The sequence below is a fragment of the Salvia splendens genome, chromosome 16 (genome assembly GCF_004379255.2).
Source record: "Salvia splendens isolate huo1 chromosome 16, SspV2, whole genome shotgun sequence".
In the NCBI taxonomy this organism is placed as follows: domain Eukaryota; kingdom Viridiplantae; phylum Streptophyta; class Magnoliopsida; order Lamiales; family Lamiaceae; genus Salvia; species Salvia splendens.
In genome coordinates, this window is record NC_056047.1 from 17,216,842 (window position 1) to 17,237,660 (window position 20,819).

The following is a 20,819-nucleotide window of genomic DNA, read 5'->3' on the forward strand; positions in this document are numbered from 1 at the left end:
TGTGCAAGTTTTTATATTTGAATATTAATGTTAAGATATCTAAAGCTGACAGAAAAGATTGGTTTTATGATATGTTATTGTATGTATTACTACTTGATTGCAACTGTGTATGTGTGTAGAGGGGGAGATTAAGAGGTGCAGTGGGAAATAAAGGTGAGATAATGAGGCAAATATTTATACATTTGAGTGCTGAAGCAACAAAATTGGAGCTGGAGCTTCAAATATGCTACAGCAACCTTGCTAATCTCTTCTCTACCTAAACCTATTCCTATTAATCCTATCCCTATCAACCCCTCTCATTTACAAATTTTTTGTATCACCTAACTCATGTACAACCTTTTCACCCCTTACCTTCCACTCCTTGCTTGTGCTCACCTGTTCATTACAATCAATCCAAACTTCAGCTGCTGTAAATTTACTAGAAAACTAAGGAGAGTAGTCGAAAAATTACCATGCGATCGAGCCCTCCATCAACTTCATGATTGCAGCCATTATTGCAGGCGCGTTCCACGCAAGCTTGTCTGCTTCCCACGCCTGCTCGCCCTCACTGTTATAAGGCTTCGAGAGTTATTGATGATTTGGTGAACACTGAGAGCACGAAGGGCGCCTCTTCTCCCGGGTGGATTGTTGTCGGAACTATGGTGTATCCCTTGGGGTCTGGATCCAGGACCATCTCACATGATATTTCCCGGGAATTTACGTAATCGGTCCCACCAACCGATTCGTGCATGTAGATATTGTAGGCAGCACGATGGCCACGGGTCTTTAGAATCCTCATCCCAATGTAGAACATCATCGAATCATGGCTTGATTGGTAATTCCGGAAGCCAGCTGTTGTCCTCGAGAAGCTCACCCCCTAAACAAATACGACAACATTCACTTATTATCACAACAAAACAAGGAGGGGAGCACGTGCGTGTTGGCCTAGCATAGATTGGCTAAAGTCTCGAGGCAAAGTTCTTAAGGTTCAAATCCATCGGTTTTCGAATTTGATGTTGCAATTACGAAAAGCAGAAAAGACGAGCTCAGGTAACTAGAGTTTCTTCATACCTGAGTTAGAGTTATGAACACGTGAATTGGTAAAGATGCATCGGCACCAGTGGCTCTCAATCTGAACTGCGGGTTTTGATGCCAAGTTTCGTAGTCTTGGCATCCCCCGGCACTATAACCACGCCACTGGCTGTGGACAGAGTAACGCATTTCTGGTGGGTACACACGACACACGTATATTGATCGGAAATGGATCTGGAAATCTTGCCACGACATCCAAAATATGCCATCCTTTGCCTGTCCCCAAACATGCAGCGTTAGATACTTCAGAAACGAATCCATTGAGTCGTGATTCTGCGAAAATATCCCATTTTACCTGTGGAGTATGCTTGAGCTTGTGCTTCATCCTATCTGTCCAATCAGGCGAGGAATCGGACCAAGGGCCATTCCACTCAACCTCGTTTGCCCAAGGATTTCGTATCTGAACAAGTTTATGGCTGTCTACTTCACGTACCTGAGCAAGATTACAAACATGATCACACATTCCAGGTTCCATCACTATTCATTCACGTAGTGTATAGACAGTAAATTCATAAATACCTGCAATATAGAGTAAGCGTGCCCCTGCACGATCCCAGAGGACGAAACATGCACGTCTGAACCTGAAGGACTACCAGCGCCGAGTAAAAACCCCTCCAGTTTAAAACGTAATAGTTGAGACCATAGTCTGCCACTCGCAAGATCAATCTGCGATTGGGAACTTCTCATGTCGATCTCCTCGCCAGCACCTCCTGTAAGGTCCACTAGAGCATCTTGGACAAGCCCGCCTTCCAATGCTTCGTATGACCCGTGAAGCTTAGCGTATGCCTTTTCAAGTATAGAGACCCATAATTCATTCCCCTTCCGGCTGGTTGCAAATGCAGGCTTTCCAGGTGATTCACATGGGATCCAATCATCGACAACAACGGGAACCCATTCCCCCTAATGTCAACATGTTAAAATTTAATGGTTAAATCACAATTTCATCCTCAAATCGACGTGAATGAAGACGGAACCCACCTGAATGCAGAAGCGAACTGTATAAATTCCTTCATCATTAAAGTCTGGAGTGATAATGACTTCTGATATTCGAGAAACTTCAGTCAGCACAGCAACCGCACTCAGAAACCAACAATCACCCAACCGGCCCTGTTCAAGTTACGACATTGAGGGTAAGTGGACACAATGTATAACAAGGATCTATCAGGGTTGATGGAGAGAACATGAAAGATTAACAAAACCTGACAAACGTCTGAAGGATTTGCTGTTCCGGAAAATAAGCATGGAGCACAATCCAGATGCTTCTCTTTGACTATTTCTTTAGGTCTCATCCATTCAGAAACCACCTGTGGCACACCTCAAGGCCATGTTAGGTAGAACACTTTGTACAAACGACTAGGAAAAAAAAAGCCAAGAAAAGCGAAGCAAGATCAAGGGAAAAGCTACCTGTAACTTGGATGGAGGGTTATCAGGATCTAGAAACAGCGAACGGTCACTTGGAGGGAACTCCTGATCAGTGAAATTCACTTCCCCTCTTGCCAAGAGGGCTTCTTTAACAGCCAATTCTACCGAGCGCATACGTTGATTGATTTCATCCTGAGTCTCCATCCTCAGCTTCCTCAACCTTCTGGTAAATGAATCAACATCCACAATGACCCCCTCCCTGTCGGATCTCCTCTTCCTCCCACTTGAATATTGTCCATCCCAATCCACTTCGTCTCTGTCATAAAGATCAACCTCAGCAGGGTCGCTCTCCCAGTCCTCAACCTATGCAGATGGACCAGGGTTTTATTCAACAATAGCAAAAGAGAATATCATGCTTATAAGGAAGGATATTCGGAAAAGAAGCAAACCCTTGGAGGAGAATCAGCCCACTGCCAGTTGTCATCAGGATTATCAATTAAGTTGTAATCTCCGATACCAACAGCGGCTGGAAGGGCAGTGATCTCATCTTCATTTAAGCACCTTCCCCAGAGGAAAACATCCATTACATGCATCTTGGATTCAGAGCCTTCACTATCTGACCTCCCAAATGCATCCATATCGGTTGGTGGCCTAACACCAATCCAAACATCTGTTCCTTGCTCCCATATGCCGTTTCCAATATTAAGTGGAAGTCCAGTCTGATAGCCGTCGTAGCCACCATCAATAAAGCAAGTGGCTTCGCCTATATCAGCATCTATAGTCATTGTGATAATATGCCACCTACAACAATTTGAGAAATAAATAGATGTTTCTTCAGCAAGGAGCAGTAATGAGATAAATAAAGAACAAGGAAATATGGGAGATCAGACAACCAAAACTTCAATAGTCCCATAGAATCTAACACAAAATAGACACAAACCTTCCATCTGCAATACAAGATGAACTTATACTCCACTCTTTTGCAACAGTAGTCTGTCTATCGCCTTTTGTAATTAACCGAAGCCCAACTTGTCCAGCCTCAATGCCTTGCTCAGAACCAGCTACAAGAATTTCCCAACAAACTCTTCGTTCGAATTCGGTGCCCAAAAGACATACTGGCCCAGAATCTGGCTGGATCATCACAGCTGTGGAGACGCTGACTCTTTGGGTCTGACATAAACTAGGATCAATCTGGCCACAGTGCCTGCCAGTTGTCGTCGGTTCATCATCAAGGACACAAATAGCACCATCAAGTCCAGTCTGTAACAAGATTCAGTCAATGTTTTAAGTACCATCACCTCATAATGAGAAATTTGATTCACAAGTAATTAATTGAATTTTAGAATTAGTAACCTGCTGTGCACGATGAGATAACTGAGTTGCACGTATCCTATGGGCAATGCTTGCCACTCTTTCACGTGCAAATGTGTTGTCAAGTACTGAATCACCTCCTACGGCACGAACAGCAGCTGCCATAGCTGCTGCCTCTCTACTGCCAGCATTAGGAATAGATGATATGAGAGAAGCCTCAATCTCCTTCCACTTGCGCTCTTCCTTCTCCAAAAGGGCTTTTCTCCTTTCTTTGCCCCTTCCTTCCTCCTCACGTCTCTGCATCAGAGCTTCTTCTTCCATCTCCTTTTCTCTTATATAACTACAAGTACATAAAATAAAATTAATAAGTAAAATAGGGATAACAAAGGAAAACAGTTGAAAATTTGTTCCCGGATCTTTTCAACCTCTCCTGTATAATTTCAAATTGTCTACGGTCCTCAGGCATCCATTTCTTAATCTTTCTTGCACTCAGATCTGAAAAACCAATGCTATCCAGGAATAGTCTCAGGCGAACTTCATCCTGGCCACAAAAAAAATGGAAGAAAATGATAAGCAGGCACTAAAAACATTATACCAAACTCATACTAGCATAGTGCTCATACCTGCACCCTTTCAGCCTTGGCAGTCAAACCAAGCAAAAGGAGTAAATACCCACCGAACTTATCCCACATGTAAACCCATTCTGTATCAATAGCTTCTTCAAGAGCAAGAATTCTGGCATGAGCACACATTTCTCTCCGATGACCTACATCATTGGTAACATCATTCTGCAATATCCTCCAACATTTCAATCTGGAGAAGAATGATCCTGCAGTCAGCTCTTCATTTCTCAAACGATCTCTTAACTTCATCACGTCGGCTCTGGGAAGCACAAAGTTCCCAGCCCTATCCCTTGCACTGCTAGGATCTCCAACCAAAAGTGCAGCTGAATTGGCAGACCTCTGAGGAGCGGAGTATGTTCCAGACAACGCATTTCTTGTCTGCATAGAGTAGGAGGGGTATCAGATCAAATAATGCATACATGTTACTTGGACAATGGATGTTTTCTTGAACAAAGTAGAACTGAAAGGAATCACCTTTGTTGCTGATCTAGCAATTGCCTGTACCACAGTCTCCTTGCTCAGAAAGTGAACAGCATCTTCCATCATCTAAAAAAGAAAAATATTTAGAATGGAGATGAAACATACACAGAAAAAGAAGAAAAAAAGTGATCCGTATGATGGAAAATTCAAGACCTGCTGATGTCTTATAGATTTCAAATGACAGATGGTAAGCTCAAGATAGAAAATAAAACCTCAAGAGTTAAGCAAGAACGTGAGACGGCAAATCCAAAGGCGACAACAAGTGTAATAGCTGACACAGCAGCACCAGCAAAAGGTGGATAAATTTTCAAACTGGCAACAACACCCCAGCCTTCAATTGCAAGAGCTATCCCATAAAGCAAGAGAAACGCAGCACTGTATGGGAACAACATTGATCATAAATGTATGGCGAAGTCAATAGAGTGCTCCTCACAGGACTGAGAATTGAAGAATAATTAATTTGATATTCCCAAAGGAGATTGACAAACCTGACATTTTTTCCACAATCTGCATGAGCATCATAAACATATACAGGCAATACCCTAGGAGAATATACCACTATGGGAGGGGAAAGAAGTACCTGCAAAGTCAATCGGCAATATAAAACAGGATAAATAGTATTCCCAAGAAAACAATGAATTGCACTGGTTCGTGGAGTAAGCTACACAGCTATAGTAATATGATTCGACTCACAGTTAGTGCCCTTCCAGCCAACAAGAACAGAAATGAGAAGTAACCAACAGATGCACCAACAAAAGCTTTATCTGTAAAAAAAAGAAATGACTTTAGAATGGCGTATAAGTGCAATTCTCACATTGATACAAAAGGAAACATGTACATGAGTAAATTTAGGCAGGTCAGATATTACTTTGTATTTAAAGGATAAGATGCATTTTTACCTTGGAACCAACCAACAAAAAAAGCAGCCAAAGCCAAAAGAAATGCAAGGAAACAAACAAATAACATCTGAAAGCGCGTCAAGTAAAAATTATTTGAAGCCCAGTAGTGAATCACGCCAATTGCAAGGACCAAAAGAAGAACCACTAAAAGGAATGCTGCACCAATCTGCAACAGTACAGATGAACAAATCAGATGAGGTTACGGTGGCATATAATGAAACAAATGACTCTGTAATAATGTTAACTCACCCTCCATGGTTCAATTATAACTGTAACTGCTGAAATTGCACCAAACAACAGAACTAAGCCAATAATTATGAATATATAAGCCCCACGAGAAAGCTTCCAGCCGTCATCTTTCCTGTGATCATACATCTGAATATGTCAGTCACTCTTAACAGCTACCGTTGCTGACCATATATCTAACTGCTTAAGAACCATAATAGGAAAAAGCTACACTTAAAATACAGGTCTATGATATCACACACCATTTGAGAAGACCAGAGGACAGTGACAAGACAGCAGGAATGCAAATCAATGGAAGCAAAGCAGCAAGAAAGTCGGCCTTTGTCGGAGTCTGGTCTACCCTCGAAGTGACGATCATCATATATGATGCCCCACAAAATGACATTAGGACAGCTGTAAGAGGATGGAATCAATCCTTAGTAATGGAAAGCAATTTTAAGTGCATAAACAGGACCAACTAAAAGATGAATAATAACCTAGTAAAGAAATTTTCACCTGCAAACAGCCCAATACATACAGCAGAGGAGAGAGAAAATCGATAGGTTGCAAACCATGATACAATTGGCAGGACGCCAGTTACTATCAATGCGATTGCAGAGGCCATGGCCCAGCCAATATACAAGGATGATGCATAGGGAGATGAAACACTTTTTGGATCCCCAGTCCAGCTCTTGTAGCGTAAGTCATCCAAGGGCTTTGCAGATATAATCCCACCAAGTGCTAATAAAGATCCAGCAAATAAGGCCATGCAAATAAAAAGAACAACACCCTGGAAGAAAATAGTATTAGCTCCAGAACATACAAACAGAAGAGAGTATAAGTTTAAGGAATCAGATGTGATAGTTTTGGTATACAATAAACAGCCGAACCCCATGGAAATTTTTTGATAGAATAGAGACAATAATATAGGAACGAAAGAGAGAAAATGAACAGTGTCAATAGTAGATACAATCATTCTAAGCAATCGAGGATGGCATTATTATGTCATATGAACACACACTTCCTTGAATTATATGAGAAAAAAAAGAACTTTGGCATCATATGTATAGATCTCAAAAACCCATAATATGATATACAGTGACCATCAGCTACATGTGAAGGCGAACTCGCATTTTTATAAACCAGTAGCAAACAGCAAAAATTAGCTGGAAAAAGGAAAAGACTGCACCTCTTTTCTCCTAGTAACGACATGATTCCCAGTATGACCTGCATCAGTGCCATCAGAAATTCGAAACTTGTAACCATTCTGAATCCATATTGGAACACCAACCGATAGACATGCCACCATCAGGGGTACTGTTAAAGACAACCCCAGCAGAACAGATGACTTGCTGCAGATATAGATATACAATCATGAGTTTATGTCTGACCATATAGGCAATAAATGAATGGTAATGTAGTTGAAGATGGTAAACATGATTAAAAGAAGTTTACCTCAAAAAGGAAAGCAACAATCCAACAGAAGTGCTCACTAACCAAGCACCAAAGCCATACTGCATATAAATGAAAGAAAATATATTAATAAAATCAACAGTGCAGAAACGTTAATAGAGGGTGAAGAAATTATAAACAAAATTATACTTATACAGCCCATCTAAGTCTAGAACTTTAAACAAAATACAATAAGATAATCCAGCTTGAAAGCCTCCAGAACATAAAACAGAACTACCTTTCTAGGTTTGGATGTCATAGACAATTCTTCAGATTGAAGTGACCTAAGGAAGGCCATGATTGACCAGACAACAGGAGACAATAGTAGCACAGCTATACCAAATTCAAACTGCAGAAAATGAGATCAAACTTGTGGTAAGAAGCAACATGGTAATAAATGCAAAGTTGTTAAACACCACTAAAACTGCAATAAATTTTAAAGGGAGGCTTAACCTGTTGGTGTGTAGAGTTTATCAGATTGATTGTGTTTGGACGGTAAATGGCCACAACAATGGTCTCTATACTAAAGACAAAACTAAACAAAAGCCACGACCGCTCTGGTGTGCCAGTCGTATAGTGTAAGAATAGTCTACATAGTTGTAGCCATTTCTCCAGACCACGTAATCTAAGCTCTTCCGAGAATGAAATTTCATTAGATGGCATATTGTCAACACTGTTAGAGTCCATCATAGCTATGTTAGTATTGTCACGGTGATCCCTATCTGCATCCAAGCTACTTCTTTGCAGCAATGCAAGGATCATAGGATCCAATCCATTTTCCTTCAGCATCACAGCAAAATTAGGATCAAGTCCCTTATCTTGCAGTAAATTTGTCAGTTCAAGCTCTCCCTGTCCTCTTCTTTTCAAGAGGGATGTAATCCTCGGATCATTCAACTTCTCCTGGAAAGCCAGTGCCAAATTCAAGTCCAGCACCTGACTAACAGAATTAGATGCACTTGAGTCACATCCCTGACTATCCATGCCACTACTAGAACAAGCCACCAGAGACCCATTATGGTCAAAACTTTTGTCAACATAAGAAGGCCCAACTTCAGTTTCTTGAACGACTGAGCGACAAGAAGTACTACGTAATGCAAAACTAGGCCTTCCACTATCAATGCCCTTCTCACTATGGATACCTTCGACATGATTCCAGCTAGTAAGATCCCCGGTGCTAGGTACTGTACCATTACCAAGGTGACCAGCATCAGCACTACTACTGCGTTTTACACTTGAACCACAACCTTCAGATGAGCTGGAGGAGCAGTTCTGCTCTTTCTTACGAAATCCTTCTCGGAGACGAATAACTGTACTCTCCAAAGCATCCCTTCTAGCAGCAGATGGGTTCGTAATGCACAAATGACGAGACACAGCAGCTCCAAGAAGCACAGAGGCAACTACTGCATAGCTGATACAGTGTCCTAGATACCTGTAAAAGATTTTGTATCACAAAATAAGAGAAACTGGATTAAAAGGCAAGAACATTTGGTAACCATTTACTCTCTTCCACAAGGTATGAAACAAACCAGTAGTGGACTCCAAAACAAATTAGGAAGACGCGAGAAGCCCCAGCAACAAAAAGTGCAGCAACGCGGCTCTTAAGAAGCTTAAATCCATAGAGGCATGTGCCTAGATTCCAATCTAGAAGAAATACAAAATTCCAGATTATAAGAAAAAAAATTACATAGTGGAGAATTTGAAGTTTTATGCATGTCTATAATATACCAAGGATAATAACTGCAGCAGATGTAATTGCTCCAAGCCAGTGAGATTCCTTGGCTGTCAAACCATATAAGATGGAATATACAAGCAGAACCACAAGGGAACCAAAATAGAGAAGCCCAAGGTGTAATGCCCTGCAATGATCATATATGATTACATAAGTTGAAAATCCGAAGAGAATACATAATGGACTCAAGCAAGAAGAAAGTCCACAACCCATAACAACATACTCCCCCGTCCTATAAACATAGTCTTCTTTTTCTATTTTGGTCCGTCTCACAAAAATAGTCATCTTCCATTTTTGGTAAGTTTTTTCTCTCTTATGAGGTGGACCCCATTCTCCACTAAAAATACTCCAAACACTTTTTCTTTCACGTCTCTCCTACTTTACCAATTTGGTATGAAAACCCATGTTATGCCCAAAGTCCCTATTTTTATGGGACGGAGGGAGTATTATATTACAAAGAAGGATTGAATTAAACTAATGCAAGCAATCAAAAGGATAACTTGCCTTCTTGACTGACGAGGGTATAATTCATTGGGATCTGGCGGTTCAGGTAAGCAAGCAACGGGCCCCACTTCAATACAGTCCGAGTAAGCAAATTTGTATGCCCTTCTCACATATTCATCTATGTCTAGACCATTGCCTGTCAGATATTTAAGAAAAGATAAATATATTGTTGAACTCACATAATGATTTTGAGGTCCGTATAGAATGAGCTATGGCGTACCATTGAAAACCATCCGACAAATAAAAAGCATGTTTATTGCTAGAGCAATTGCTGAGACACCAAAGAAAAAACCAGAAGGAGAATACTGATCGGATGCCTTTGCACCCGCAGTAACATATACAGCACAAAGTTCATAAGCACAAAGCAACCCAACAGCCAGAAGAAGAAGAATTGCAACAGCCCCTGAAAAAGGTTTTCATAAGGATCATATATACGTTAGTGTGTGATATGGCATGCACAAACAGCATGGCTAATTCCAATGCATCTAGTAACAATGGACAGATCTCGATATTTTGCTTTACGCATGCCATATATATACATATAAGTATTTCCATACCCAGAACGTATCATTCTACTTCCATATTCAAGCACAATTCACATCAGAGTTTGGAGAATGATTTTGATGGTATAGAATACAGATGACATATACGAATAAATAGTGGGAATATACTGAAGCAGTTTCTATGGCTATATCCACTGATAATGGCAGCTGCAAATTAGCTGATTCCCTTCTGATATGATATTATCAGAACTGTGTTGATGTGGGAAGAATTGTACCTAAAGGACATTCTTATTCTATTTTCTAAAATTATAGGATGACGTAAAGATAATTGAAGAAAAAGAACAAAAAAGCAATGACTTGATACTAAGAGCAATAAATAATCTATCAGATATATAATCAGTTCAAGAAAATTTTTTTGTAAATACAGGCTTCATTCAAATGTAGTGGGGGTAGGAGATACATACTTGAGCTTTGCCATTGTGTTCTCCACCAGAGCATTACGGAATAAAATGCCAAAAGTAGAGCAACTCCAGCCATTATAACAGCTAAACCAATTATATCTCTCCCCAGTATCACAATCAACCAACATCCCCAAACAATAAGCACCACCACTGGCGAAATAACAACTATCCATGAACCCAGGGATAGAATGCTGCACAATATTCCTAGCTGAGGCCCATGGAGGAAATTCGGCCATTTTCTAGCAAATATCCAACTGAAAAAACAATAATGAAGAAGAACTCAGTCAAAGTACAGGCATAGTTCTTCGGATGTTCAGCAATACTTGTTTAACTCCTTTGAACTTTTTTATACAAAGTTAAATCAAAGTAAACAAGAAAAAAAAAAGATAGCACAAATTTGAAAACCAAGGACTAACTGAATCAGTGGAAATAATGAACAACGAACTACTCAATTTTTTACATATTGTATAAAAGGTAATAATACACACATACTGGCAGGAGATTGCGCTGCCCTCCTACTCAAATTGATTGGTCATGGGCAATGGAGTGGAATTTACACTAAGGAGGCAAGAAATTAATTTATGACATACATGCATTAGAATACATACACAAGTTTTTCTATAGTGAAAAGGGTATATCCATAGAAACTTTGTGAAAGAAATATGGACCATATTGACGAACACATGATGATTCCATATATCAGAAGATTTGGTTTTTCAAAGGAGTGTGAGATGGTACAATAAGGGGATGCCAATTTTCTACTTCAGTAACCTGCTGTATTATATAATGACAACAACTTTGCATAGTTCCATACCTAATTTCTTCATCTCCTACCAGACGGGAGTTAACCATATTCTTGCCCAATAGTAACTAATATATTATATTTAGTAGTATGAACTAGCATCAGCTGAAATTAAAGTTCAATACAGATAAACTGCAGTAACTTATAGAATAATGGTCACCTTAGAGAACTATACTCTGCATCAAATTTGCCAACTACCTAAAGGTTCTATTATGTTTCCATTCCAGTTATTCCAGTCTGGGACTATAGAATCAAACTAGTAGTTCCAGAAACACTGTTAACACTCAGTGATCCGGCCAGCCCCAAATCCAAGATGTATTAAAACTCATAGTCATTCCTGAAGCCACTGTATCCAGTCCAGTCATCCAGATTAAAAAACACGCAGTATTTCCTGACTCATTGGCTCATTGCATTATATCTCGGGTACAAGAATAGCAAAATGCAATTACAGTAGTGGCATACAACTAAAAGCAACGCTAGCCGTTCGACTACATTACTGGAGTTCCAAATCAAAACTAAAGACGCTATGCAAGATTTGAGCCCCGAGGAGGGTAAGAGAGGCACCTATAGATACGCCACGGCCGCCAATTGACCAACCAGAGTATAGAAAAGGAAGCACCCCCAAGAACAGAGAAAAGCGACCCCGAAATTATGCATGCCAGGATCAATTCATGCTCCTCCTCCATTTTGAACCCCCTTTTATCTCAACTACACGCACAAAAAAACCCATCAGAGCAAATTAATCCATAAAATAAAACATGAAAATAAAATTGACCAGTTCAACTGGCCTGGCGCATTCAAATTGGGAAGTAAAAAAACAGTCTTTCAAAATCAGGAAGCCATAAAATCATTAAATAAACAAAACTCTTAAAGCAAACACACACAGCTCACCTATTCCAGAAAAATTGAGTCATTTCCCTCAAGATTTCAGCTGGAAAAGCCATAATCAAGAGCGAAAAGCTAGGGATTTCGCCCTAACTTCACCACATCCAAGCGAGCAGAAGAAGAGGCGGAAAAGAAAAAGGAATTAAAAAGAAAAAGAAAGCAAAAAACCTGAAAATGCAAAGAGCAAATTTGGTACAAGAGTAGAGGTAAAAGCAGATGAGTTAAAATAAAAAACCCTACACTTTGTGAGAAAAGAGAAGTGAAAATGAGGGTGGTAAGAATGCAGGGCTTTAGGTTGTAGAGAGAGAAAAGATGCGAGCAGAGGCAGGCAGGCAATGGAGAAGAAAGAGTAAAGTGTGCGCGTTTGGATATTAAAATAAAATATATAATTTGTTTTTGGTTTATAATAAATAAATCTGTGGTTGTAAATATATAAAGTAACAGATGGGAATTTTGTTCGTGAACGCGTTTGGTGTGCGCGTGCTGAAGACGCACCAATGAGAGAGGGAATTGAGGTGTCGTGCTGGTAAGAATCTGGTGGGTGCGACTTGGAAGGGGAATTTTATTCAGACATGAGTCCGATTTTTGTCGTAAATACATGCTTGGGGGTTTGAGTTATTTACTGGGCAGTTAAAGTATACTTCCTTTTTTGACAATTTTATACTGAAAAAATTAATAAATTATTGATTTACTGATGTAATATATACAATATAGATGTCAAATTTAATGTATTGCTGACTGACATTCATTTTTAACTGATAAAACGTAAAATCCAACCAATCAAAACGGACATAACTAATCGTGAATTGACAAACATAAATATTTCCACACCCTTATTAACGTTATATTTTGTTAAATTATGTTCATCTTATCCTTAATATAATTGGATAAAGTTGGAAACTCTGATTATATATTTATAATGAAAAATCATGATTTCTTTAATATGGTGTGAGCTAAGTGTAGTAAATCCATTTTAACAAGAAATTATAATTATAATATAGAAAATGACAGTTATATTGGGCTTATAGCCCAGATATGGCTTCTTTTTTAATTTGGGCCCCGAATATTAATGGGCTTTGCAGTTTGAAAAGGTGAAAGACCAATTCTAAAAGTGTCATTTTCCATGTACAAATTTTTCTTCAAGTTGTTTTACTTTTTGACATTCACACCTATTTAATTTGACTTGTGACAATAGGACTTTGACTTATGTGTTTCTTGCCCGTGGAATTAACACGAAAAACCCACGTCCACCAAAAACATAAACATATTCATCACAAATAGAGAGCCATTAGTTAAACTTTTCATCTTGGTAAAGCACACGGACTATGGATAAATGGCTTTATTGCAATTGCAATAAAAATGGGGCTATATTTCTGAGTAGTACCTTTTATATTCCCTCTTTTTTAAAAGGAATCGACTTTACACAATTACACCTCCCTTAAATAAAGGAATGAAAAACGTCAATCCTATAAAGCATTTTAAATGCACATCAATGAAAAAGGAAATGTAATTAATTATCAAGATTTTGTGGGGGGATGTGATTGATAGTGGTGGGTTCCTCTTGCACAGAGGCATTGCACCAAGAATCTCAAGATTAATGAATTACTACTACTTTCTCACACATGGAAATTCATTATCTTTTCAGACATCACATTCCACTTGGATAAGAGACAAACACTTGTCAGATTTATTTTATCTTAGCATTCACATAATGGAGTTATGTCCAAACATGGGTATAGTTTTACATCTTTGAAAATTCACAGAGCTGCAAATAAATTAATAGTACTACTAAAAACTAGAGAGAGAGAGAGAGAGAGATGACAAATGGCCAGTTTCTTACATGATTTTCAAGAAACTAGAGCTTACTTCCCCCAATACAGACACTTACAAAGATGGAGAAAACCTACAACACACAAAAAGGGTCAAAAGTTCCCACCAAAAACATGTTTCATTGCTCAATTAAAACCTATCAAAAACTAAAACAAGAAACAAATGGTGGGGGTGTACACAGAGAGACAAGGACTACATTGAATAATACAGTGATCCAAAGACTCTTTCCTTTTCTTTTCTTCTTTGTTTTTCCATTTTTCTTTCTTTCTTCTTGTATTATAGCTTGTTCATGAGCAATTAGGGTTCCTGCCAGGGCCGCCATAGTAAAAGTACCTTCCCCAATCGCCATTGCTGCCTGTTTGGATATCATAGCAGTTGGATTTCTCAGTGAATGTGCCAAGATTTTTGGGGGCTTTAAGATTGTTGGAGCTGTCCACATATTGAATGTTCCTGAAATAGCTCGACTTGCCAAAACCTTCTTCTGGGAAATGACCGCTCCCCATTTGAGTCGAGGTGTGCTTCCCATCAGGCTCCGAGTTCACTACCTCCCCGCCCCACTCAATCATTGAGGCGCTGTCGGCTAAGTAGGAGAACAAGAAAGACGGCCAGTACCCCAATACGTAGTCATTTCCAAACTGCATCCACCAGTGTCCCTCTTTCGGATCCTATACAGAAACGAAAAGCTAGTATGTGTAAACTGCAATACTGAATACTGAGAATCATGTAACGAGCAAGAAAATTTCAAGATTCTCTCATGGCATCAATGATGGTGCTTTTGAAATGCTATTATCTAATCACATCCCTTAGTAGCTAATCATGGTTGATGTTTTACAAAAGGTGGTTTGTAGTGAAATTGGAATTTACCTTCCAGATGAGAATGCTGATATCATACTGTGAATTCCGAAATCCAGAAACAGGAGAGATACTGGCCCCCATTGCTATTTCATTACTGACTTGAATAAAGCCCGAGCAGAGAAGATTGTAGCAACCCGTGGCTTGATACGCATCACTCTGTTATTGTGACAAAATGAGATATTAGAAAATCACTCGAGAACTTTTAGTCTTCTACATCGACAGTAAACATCAAATAACACAAAAAATTAGTAAAACTTACAGTCCAATAAGTGAACAGTCTGGTATTGTTGTCTCCATAGAGATCTGGACTAACCTGAAAGCATAAGCATCATATATCATGCTAATTTTTCAACATCCTTCATGAATTATTTCATCAAGTCATCCCAAATTGACAGACAGTGTACCTGCCAACCAGCTTCGATGCTGTTAAGATCTTCGCCAAAGGAACCGCCCAACACCCAAACTTGGGACAAGCTGAACTCATTAGGCTGTTGTATTTTGGGCTCCCAAACATTGATAGTGGCCTTTGCTCCAAAATACTTGTCCCCTTCCACATAAGCTATCGCGTGCTGGTAACAAAAGGAAACTACTTTAGCACATGGAAAAGTAGAAAACAAACCAATAAAGCTTGCTTTATAGATATAGTTTACAAAAAAAAAAAAGAGTCCCCGTTTTAGTCATATACCTGATGACCACTTTCATTGATGAAGTCAGGATCAGCAGACCTCGGCTTGGGGATGCTTCTGTGCTTCTTCTTTCCATATCTTTTCACAGAGCTTGCCCTCAACACATCTTCTTTCTTAGTTCTCCTAATAGGAATGGTACCCTCACCGCATTTTCCATTCATATGCCACAGCTGAGTGATTGGATTCGCTCCTTGTTTCGACTCCACCGCCATCTTTTTCTCCCCAAAGAGTCCTTCTGGATTAAAACTAGGCCTAGTCTGCAACAATAGACGCAAAATCATCAGAACAACATGCCCCAAATTCATCTCAAAACCAAGAAAAGCGTGTTAAATGCAGAAAATAAAAGAAATGGACCTGGATTTTGTGGTCTTTTAGGTAAGGATGATCAAAAGCTGGCTGTTTTGTTATGGGCACGCAATCAATAACATCCCCATCTGGGCTCTGTTGCATCATCACAAATACATCACATTCATTATAATAAAAACAAGGGTCATAAAAGTCCTATAAAAGTACTACTATCATTCAATCACTATGACAATATCAAGATTCGAAGATTTTAGAGAAAAAAAATCATCTTCCATTGGTAAAAATTCATAAACTGAAAAGCAATCTAATTGAGCTCATGAGCAAATGCTGGAAACTGGAAACTTAAGCACACACAGTCACACTAAAAGCATGATTTTAAAACAAAATTCAACAACTCATTCACTACACAAAAATACACAGTAGCAAAAAAAATAAATTTCCCAGCCAGCTAAAAAAAGCAAGCACACCTCAATGGATTTAGCCGGGGGTTTATTGAGTCTTTTCAGGTGCTTCTGAACTTCAAGCTTCTGCTTCGAAGGAGACAACCTCCCGGCGCACGATAGCGACAACAAGCCCCATAAACAAGCTAAAAACACCGCCACCTTCAAGTTTCTCCTCCCGTGGCCACCGCTGAATCCCTTACCACCCATTTCAATAACCGAAAACCGCACCAAAAGAGAAAGCCCAGAAGCAAAAAAATCAAATCTTTAGCAAGCACGAGGCGTAGGTTAGCGCGGAAACAACACGAGCCCAAGATTCAATGATACAAACCCACCATTGAAATCACAAAAAGGAACCCCAAAAAACAATACTTCTATGCTTATCCTATGCAACCCCAGTGATACTGTTTCGCTACTGTTCCTCACCACCCTCTCTCTCTCTCTCTCTTCTGTGCTTCGAGAAAGCCAATTGCGATGCAGAGATGTCTATTTTATTCAGCAATTGTTAATTATTTAGTGCAAAAATTAATTACACTTTTTATTTATCTTTTTTCCTTTCTAATTGGAATTTAGGCTTTCCAGACACGAGGGGCAAAAGGGAAATGTAGAAAAGGTGAGAAAGTGGAGAATTTTTGCCTCCACTCGCCTACCACTGATACTCTGTCGTTTTGTCCGCCTCCTACCACTATCTACGCCACTTTCCGGTTTTGCCCTTCTAGTTTAAATTGGCGTGCGCGGTTTTACAAATTTACCCTCCTCTTTTCTGCTCCTTTACCAATGCACAACGATCTTTTGCAGCTTTTATATACAGTTTTTTATATTCGTAAAACTTTGATAATGGTTTTAATTATTTTTTTTATGAACATTTTTATTTTAGTTTTTATTGCAGTTATAAAGTGTCAGGTCTGTTTCAAACACGATTGTTGTTTAAAGAATTAATCACATTATAACTAAATCAATACATTCATACATTTTTTTTTGTATGATAATATGATAACTTGGTACATTATTTATTCGAATTAACAAAAATGTGAAATAGGGTAATGATGAGAGGTGAATCTTGGTCATTAATCATTGCGCAATTGACGGTATGACTATGAAACGGGAGTGCTACTATACCTTCCAATCAATACAAACAAATTTCGCCAACATTAATTCTTCCCTTTCCTTTATCGAATCATTAATGGATAGTGATTGTTTCGCTCTTAAATAGCCTAAATATATTACTGGATTATTATACAATACATAAAAAGTTAAAAAAATGAACTGAAAAAATGAACTAATTTCAAATTTTAATTATACTCCCTCCCCTCCATCCCATAATAACAATCTTATTTTACCATTTCGTTTCATCTCGCGAATCTTATTTCATTTTTATCATAAATAGTACTTAAATATTACTATTGCGGAAAAGCCAAGAGAGGGAGCAATACCTAACAAATTTTTGGAGTGAACTTTTGCTCAATTCCTTTTGCTTTCCGGTACGCCTTTTTCTAAAACAATAAAATTGTGCACCAACAACAAATGAAAATTTAAAAACTGGAGCAAAATCTTGAATGTGACTATACGAAATTTTTATAATTAATTACGTTGAAAGGGATATCATTTTTGTGTAATAGATACTCACTTTTCTAAACCTAACATAAAACTTTACCTCTCAAAAAAAAAGAAAAAAGAAATGGTATATCTGAAATCCCAAGGATGTTAATCAGTGTTCACCCCATCATTATATCAGTCAAAGGTAATTATTATTACCAATAACGTAATTTTTGCAAACTTTTACATGTGCTCTGAGTCTCTGACCCTTTGTAGCTAAATTGAGATTCTATCCATATGTACAAGCTATCACACGTGATTTTTTTTATTTTCTTTTTTAAAAAATGATTCTATAATACATAAAGATAGTTAAGTAACTTTATTAGGTGGGCTGTAGTAATTTTGTCCACAAGAATTAAACATACCAATATTTGATAAATTGAGCATTAATGTTTACAACGAATCCACAAATACAAATACAAATACAAATACAAATACAAATACAAATACAAATACAAATACAAATACACGTCTTAATTAACCATTAGTTGTTTCATGTCTACTTGTTTTTGCAATGCTGATAATGTATGATATAATAAACAAATAATTGTAATGTCTTGATGAGTTACAAGTAAAATTTTGAATTATCATAAAAAGATAAGACAAAAAGGGTCAGAGAATCATGACTGCAACTCTGTAAACGTATTGATTATATCATAGTAATATTGATGTGTGTATATTCGGACAAAGATTCTTCCCTTATGGTGGTGTTAATTTTATACAAATTTTCCAATGTTTGTTAATTATAAACTCACTAATGCCAGGAATCAATTCAAGTTCTTTATTATTTTTGGTCAAAGTCTAAGAGAACAGTCTTGGAAATAATCGAGAATAATTTTTTAAGAAGATTAAAAATAAATAAATAAAACGATAATGGACAAACCTTAGTTGTTGACAAAAGAACAGAATAAGAAGATTTCTATAGTTTTAATGTGTAAACGGGGGATGTTAGTTTAGACTTTAGAATTAGGACATACCTCTTCTTAGGGGTGGCAAATCGTGTGTGTCGGGTCGTTATCGTGTCGACACGATAACAACAAACACGAACACGACCCGTTAAGAAAACCCCAAACACGAACACGAACACGACTCACTACCCTCAGACACGAACACGACACGAACCCATTAACAACACGAACCACTTCAGGTCAACACGACACGATAACAACACGTACATGAGATGACACGATAACGACTCGATAATAACACGACCTGATAACGGTTAAACCTATTAAAAACATCTCATTGCTAATTACAAAATCTGATCTAATCATAAAAACATCAATAATTTCTTAGTAACAAAATCCAATAATAATCCAACAAAATTCAACAAATATGAAAATAATAAGAATTAATAATATTATAATATTATTTCTTAACTGAAAACACGAACCCGACACGAACACGACAAGAAATTTTCGTGTCTGTAACGGGTCGACCCGATAAGGACACGAACCCAATAAGCTCTGACCCAAACCCATTAATTTCGTGCTGGTTCGTGTCGTGTTATCGTGTCATGTCAAAAATTGTCAGCCCTACCTCTTCTGATATAGTAGTAGCTAATTTATTTCAGATCATATTCAAAATATCGCAAAATCATATTCAAATGATTTTTTTTTCAGATTATTTTTATCATTTTGCTGAGGTTAATTGTGACATTTGAACGGAGGGTAAAATTGTAAATTAATTTGGGGGCGTGGGTGGGTATATACGTGCATTGACCTGACCTCATCAGCTTGGCCACGGCAAAGGAATCCTATGCGCTCAAACAACCCCCAACATATTTTGCAGATTTGTATTTTACCATTTTGCCCTCTTCAATGTAAATGAGTTTATTATATCTTACTTATTTATTACTCCTACTAAATTTATACAGGAGTAATTACTAAAAGTAATCGAACTTAATTAATGAATTAATGAGTGAATGTGAGTAGCCTTCTCTTTTAGTTCACATTAAGTGTTTTATCCATTTGCTTTTTAATCTAATATTTTAAAAATTATAATTAATGTTATTGATAACATAAAAAAATTATTTCAATTTATTTTTTATTCAATTTTAAAGTTATAAAGAAAATGAATAAATCAAATAAACATTTTAAAGATGTTAGAATCAAACTATAGTTAAAAAAAACTAATACTACTATATAAAAAAATGAGAATAAAAACGTGTGTACATTCAAATAGATCTTCGATCAGCATTTGTATCCTTAAAAATTTATTTTGTTATAACGTTATAGTAACATGTAGGAGTAGTATAATAAATTTCATTATTTTCTTATAACGAGCAAGGTTAATTAGATAACTACCTACATACATATCACTGATAAAAAATTATACTACAATTACAAACTGCTTATAACTATAATAGTTTTATATAGGGAGATGGTCAAAGTATAACTAATATTAAGTGTATAAATATAAAACAAATTTCAATCAGTAGATCTAAACAATCTAGTTCACAATATGAATTTGAAAAGAATGAGTGAACCAAAACACAATTATAGTGAAGTATTCACTGTAATAACGTTTTGGTTCACTCCTTCATGTGTAAACAAAATCACTCTTATAGTGAACTAAATTCGTATTCTCCAGTTATGTATTTAAGTAGTGGTTTTCCTAAATCACTACTCGTTTTATATATGTCGATTAGTTAGATGGCGATTATCTCACAATTAAAACAACCAGTCGAATCGAGAGAGATATTAAGCAAAATAAATAATTTCATTTAATTTTTCACACAAGCATGAAACACGAGATTTGTAGTTTAGAGTGATTTATGTGATAATATATGTATGCGAA

General features: G+C 37.6%; 2 protein-coding genes across 2 annotated transcripts; both read right to left on the minus strand.

The window, feature by feature from the left end:
* Positions 1-136: 136 nt before the first annotated feature.
* Positions 137-12,662, minus strand: LOC121772751 (calpain-type cysteine protease DEK1-like). The gene is made up of 32 exons (XM_042169961.1): positions 12,314-12,662; positions 11,987-12,130; positions 10,624-10,874; positions 9,877-10,059; positions 9,657-9,792; positions 9,149-9,279; positions 8,950-9,064; positions 7,877-8,852; positions 7,662-7,772; positions 7,427-7,485; positions 7,161-7,323; positions 6,488-6,761; positions 6,235-6,385; positions 5,996-6,107; positions 5,747-5,912; positions 5,541-5,611; positions 5,336-5,427; positions 5,060-5,222; positions 4,842-4,913; positions 4,368-4,745; positions 4,170-4,285; positions 3,787-4,084; positions 3,374-3,693; positions 2,883-3,234; positions 2,476-2,796; positions 2,271-2,375; positions 2,050-2,178; positions 1,591-1,971; positions 1,367-1,504; positions 1,051-1,287; positions 452-856; positions 137-375 (listed from the first exon to the last, which is right to left on the minus strand). Exons 2-31 carry the CDS (start codon positions 12,106-12,108, stop codon positions 551-553), a joined length of 6,429 nt encoding a protein of 2,142 aa, XP_042025895.1. The 5' UTR covers positions 12,109-12,130; positions 12,314-12,662; the 3' UTR covers positions 137-375; positions 452-550.
* Positions 12,663-14,125: 1,463 nt separating this feature from the next.
* On the minus strand, positions 14,126-16,910 carry LOC121771832. The gene is made up of 7 exons (XM_042168721.1): positions 16,452-16,910; positions 16,033-16,119; positions 15,678-15,935; positions 15,397-15,561; positions 15,252-15,305; positions 15,002-15,148; positions 14,126-14,802 (listed from the first exon to the last, which is right to left on the minus strand). The coding sequence occupies exons 1-7, from the start codon at positions 16,632-16,634 to the stop codon at positions 14,425-14,427; spliced, it is 1,272 nt and encodes a 423-aa protein (XP_042024655.1). The 5' UTR covers positions 16,635-16,910; the 3' UTR covers positions 14,126-14,424.
* Positions 16,911-20,819: the final 3,909 nt, after the last annotated feature.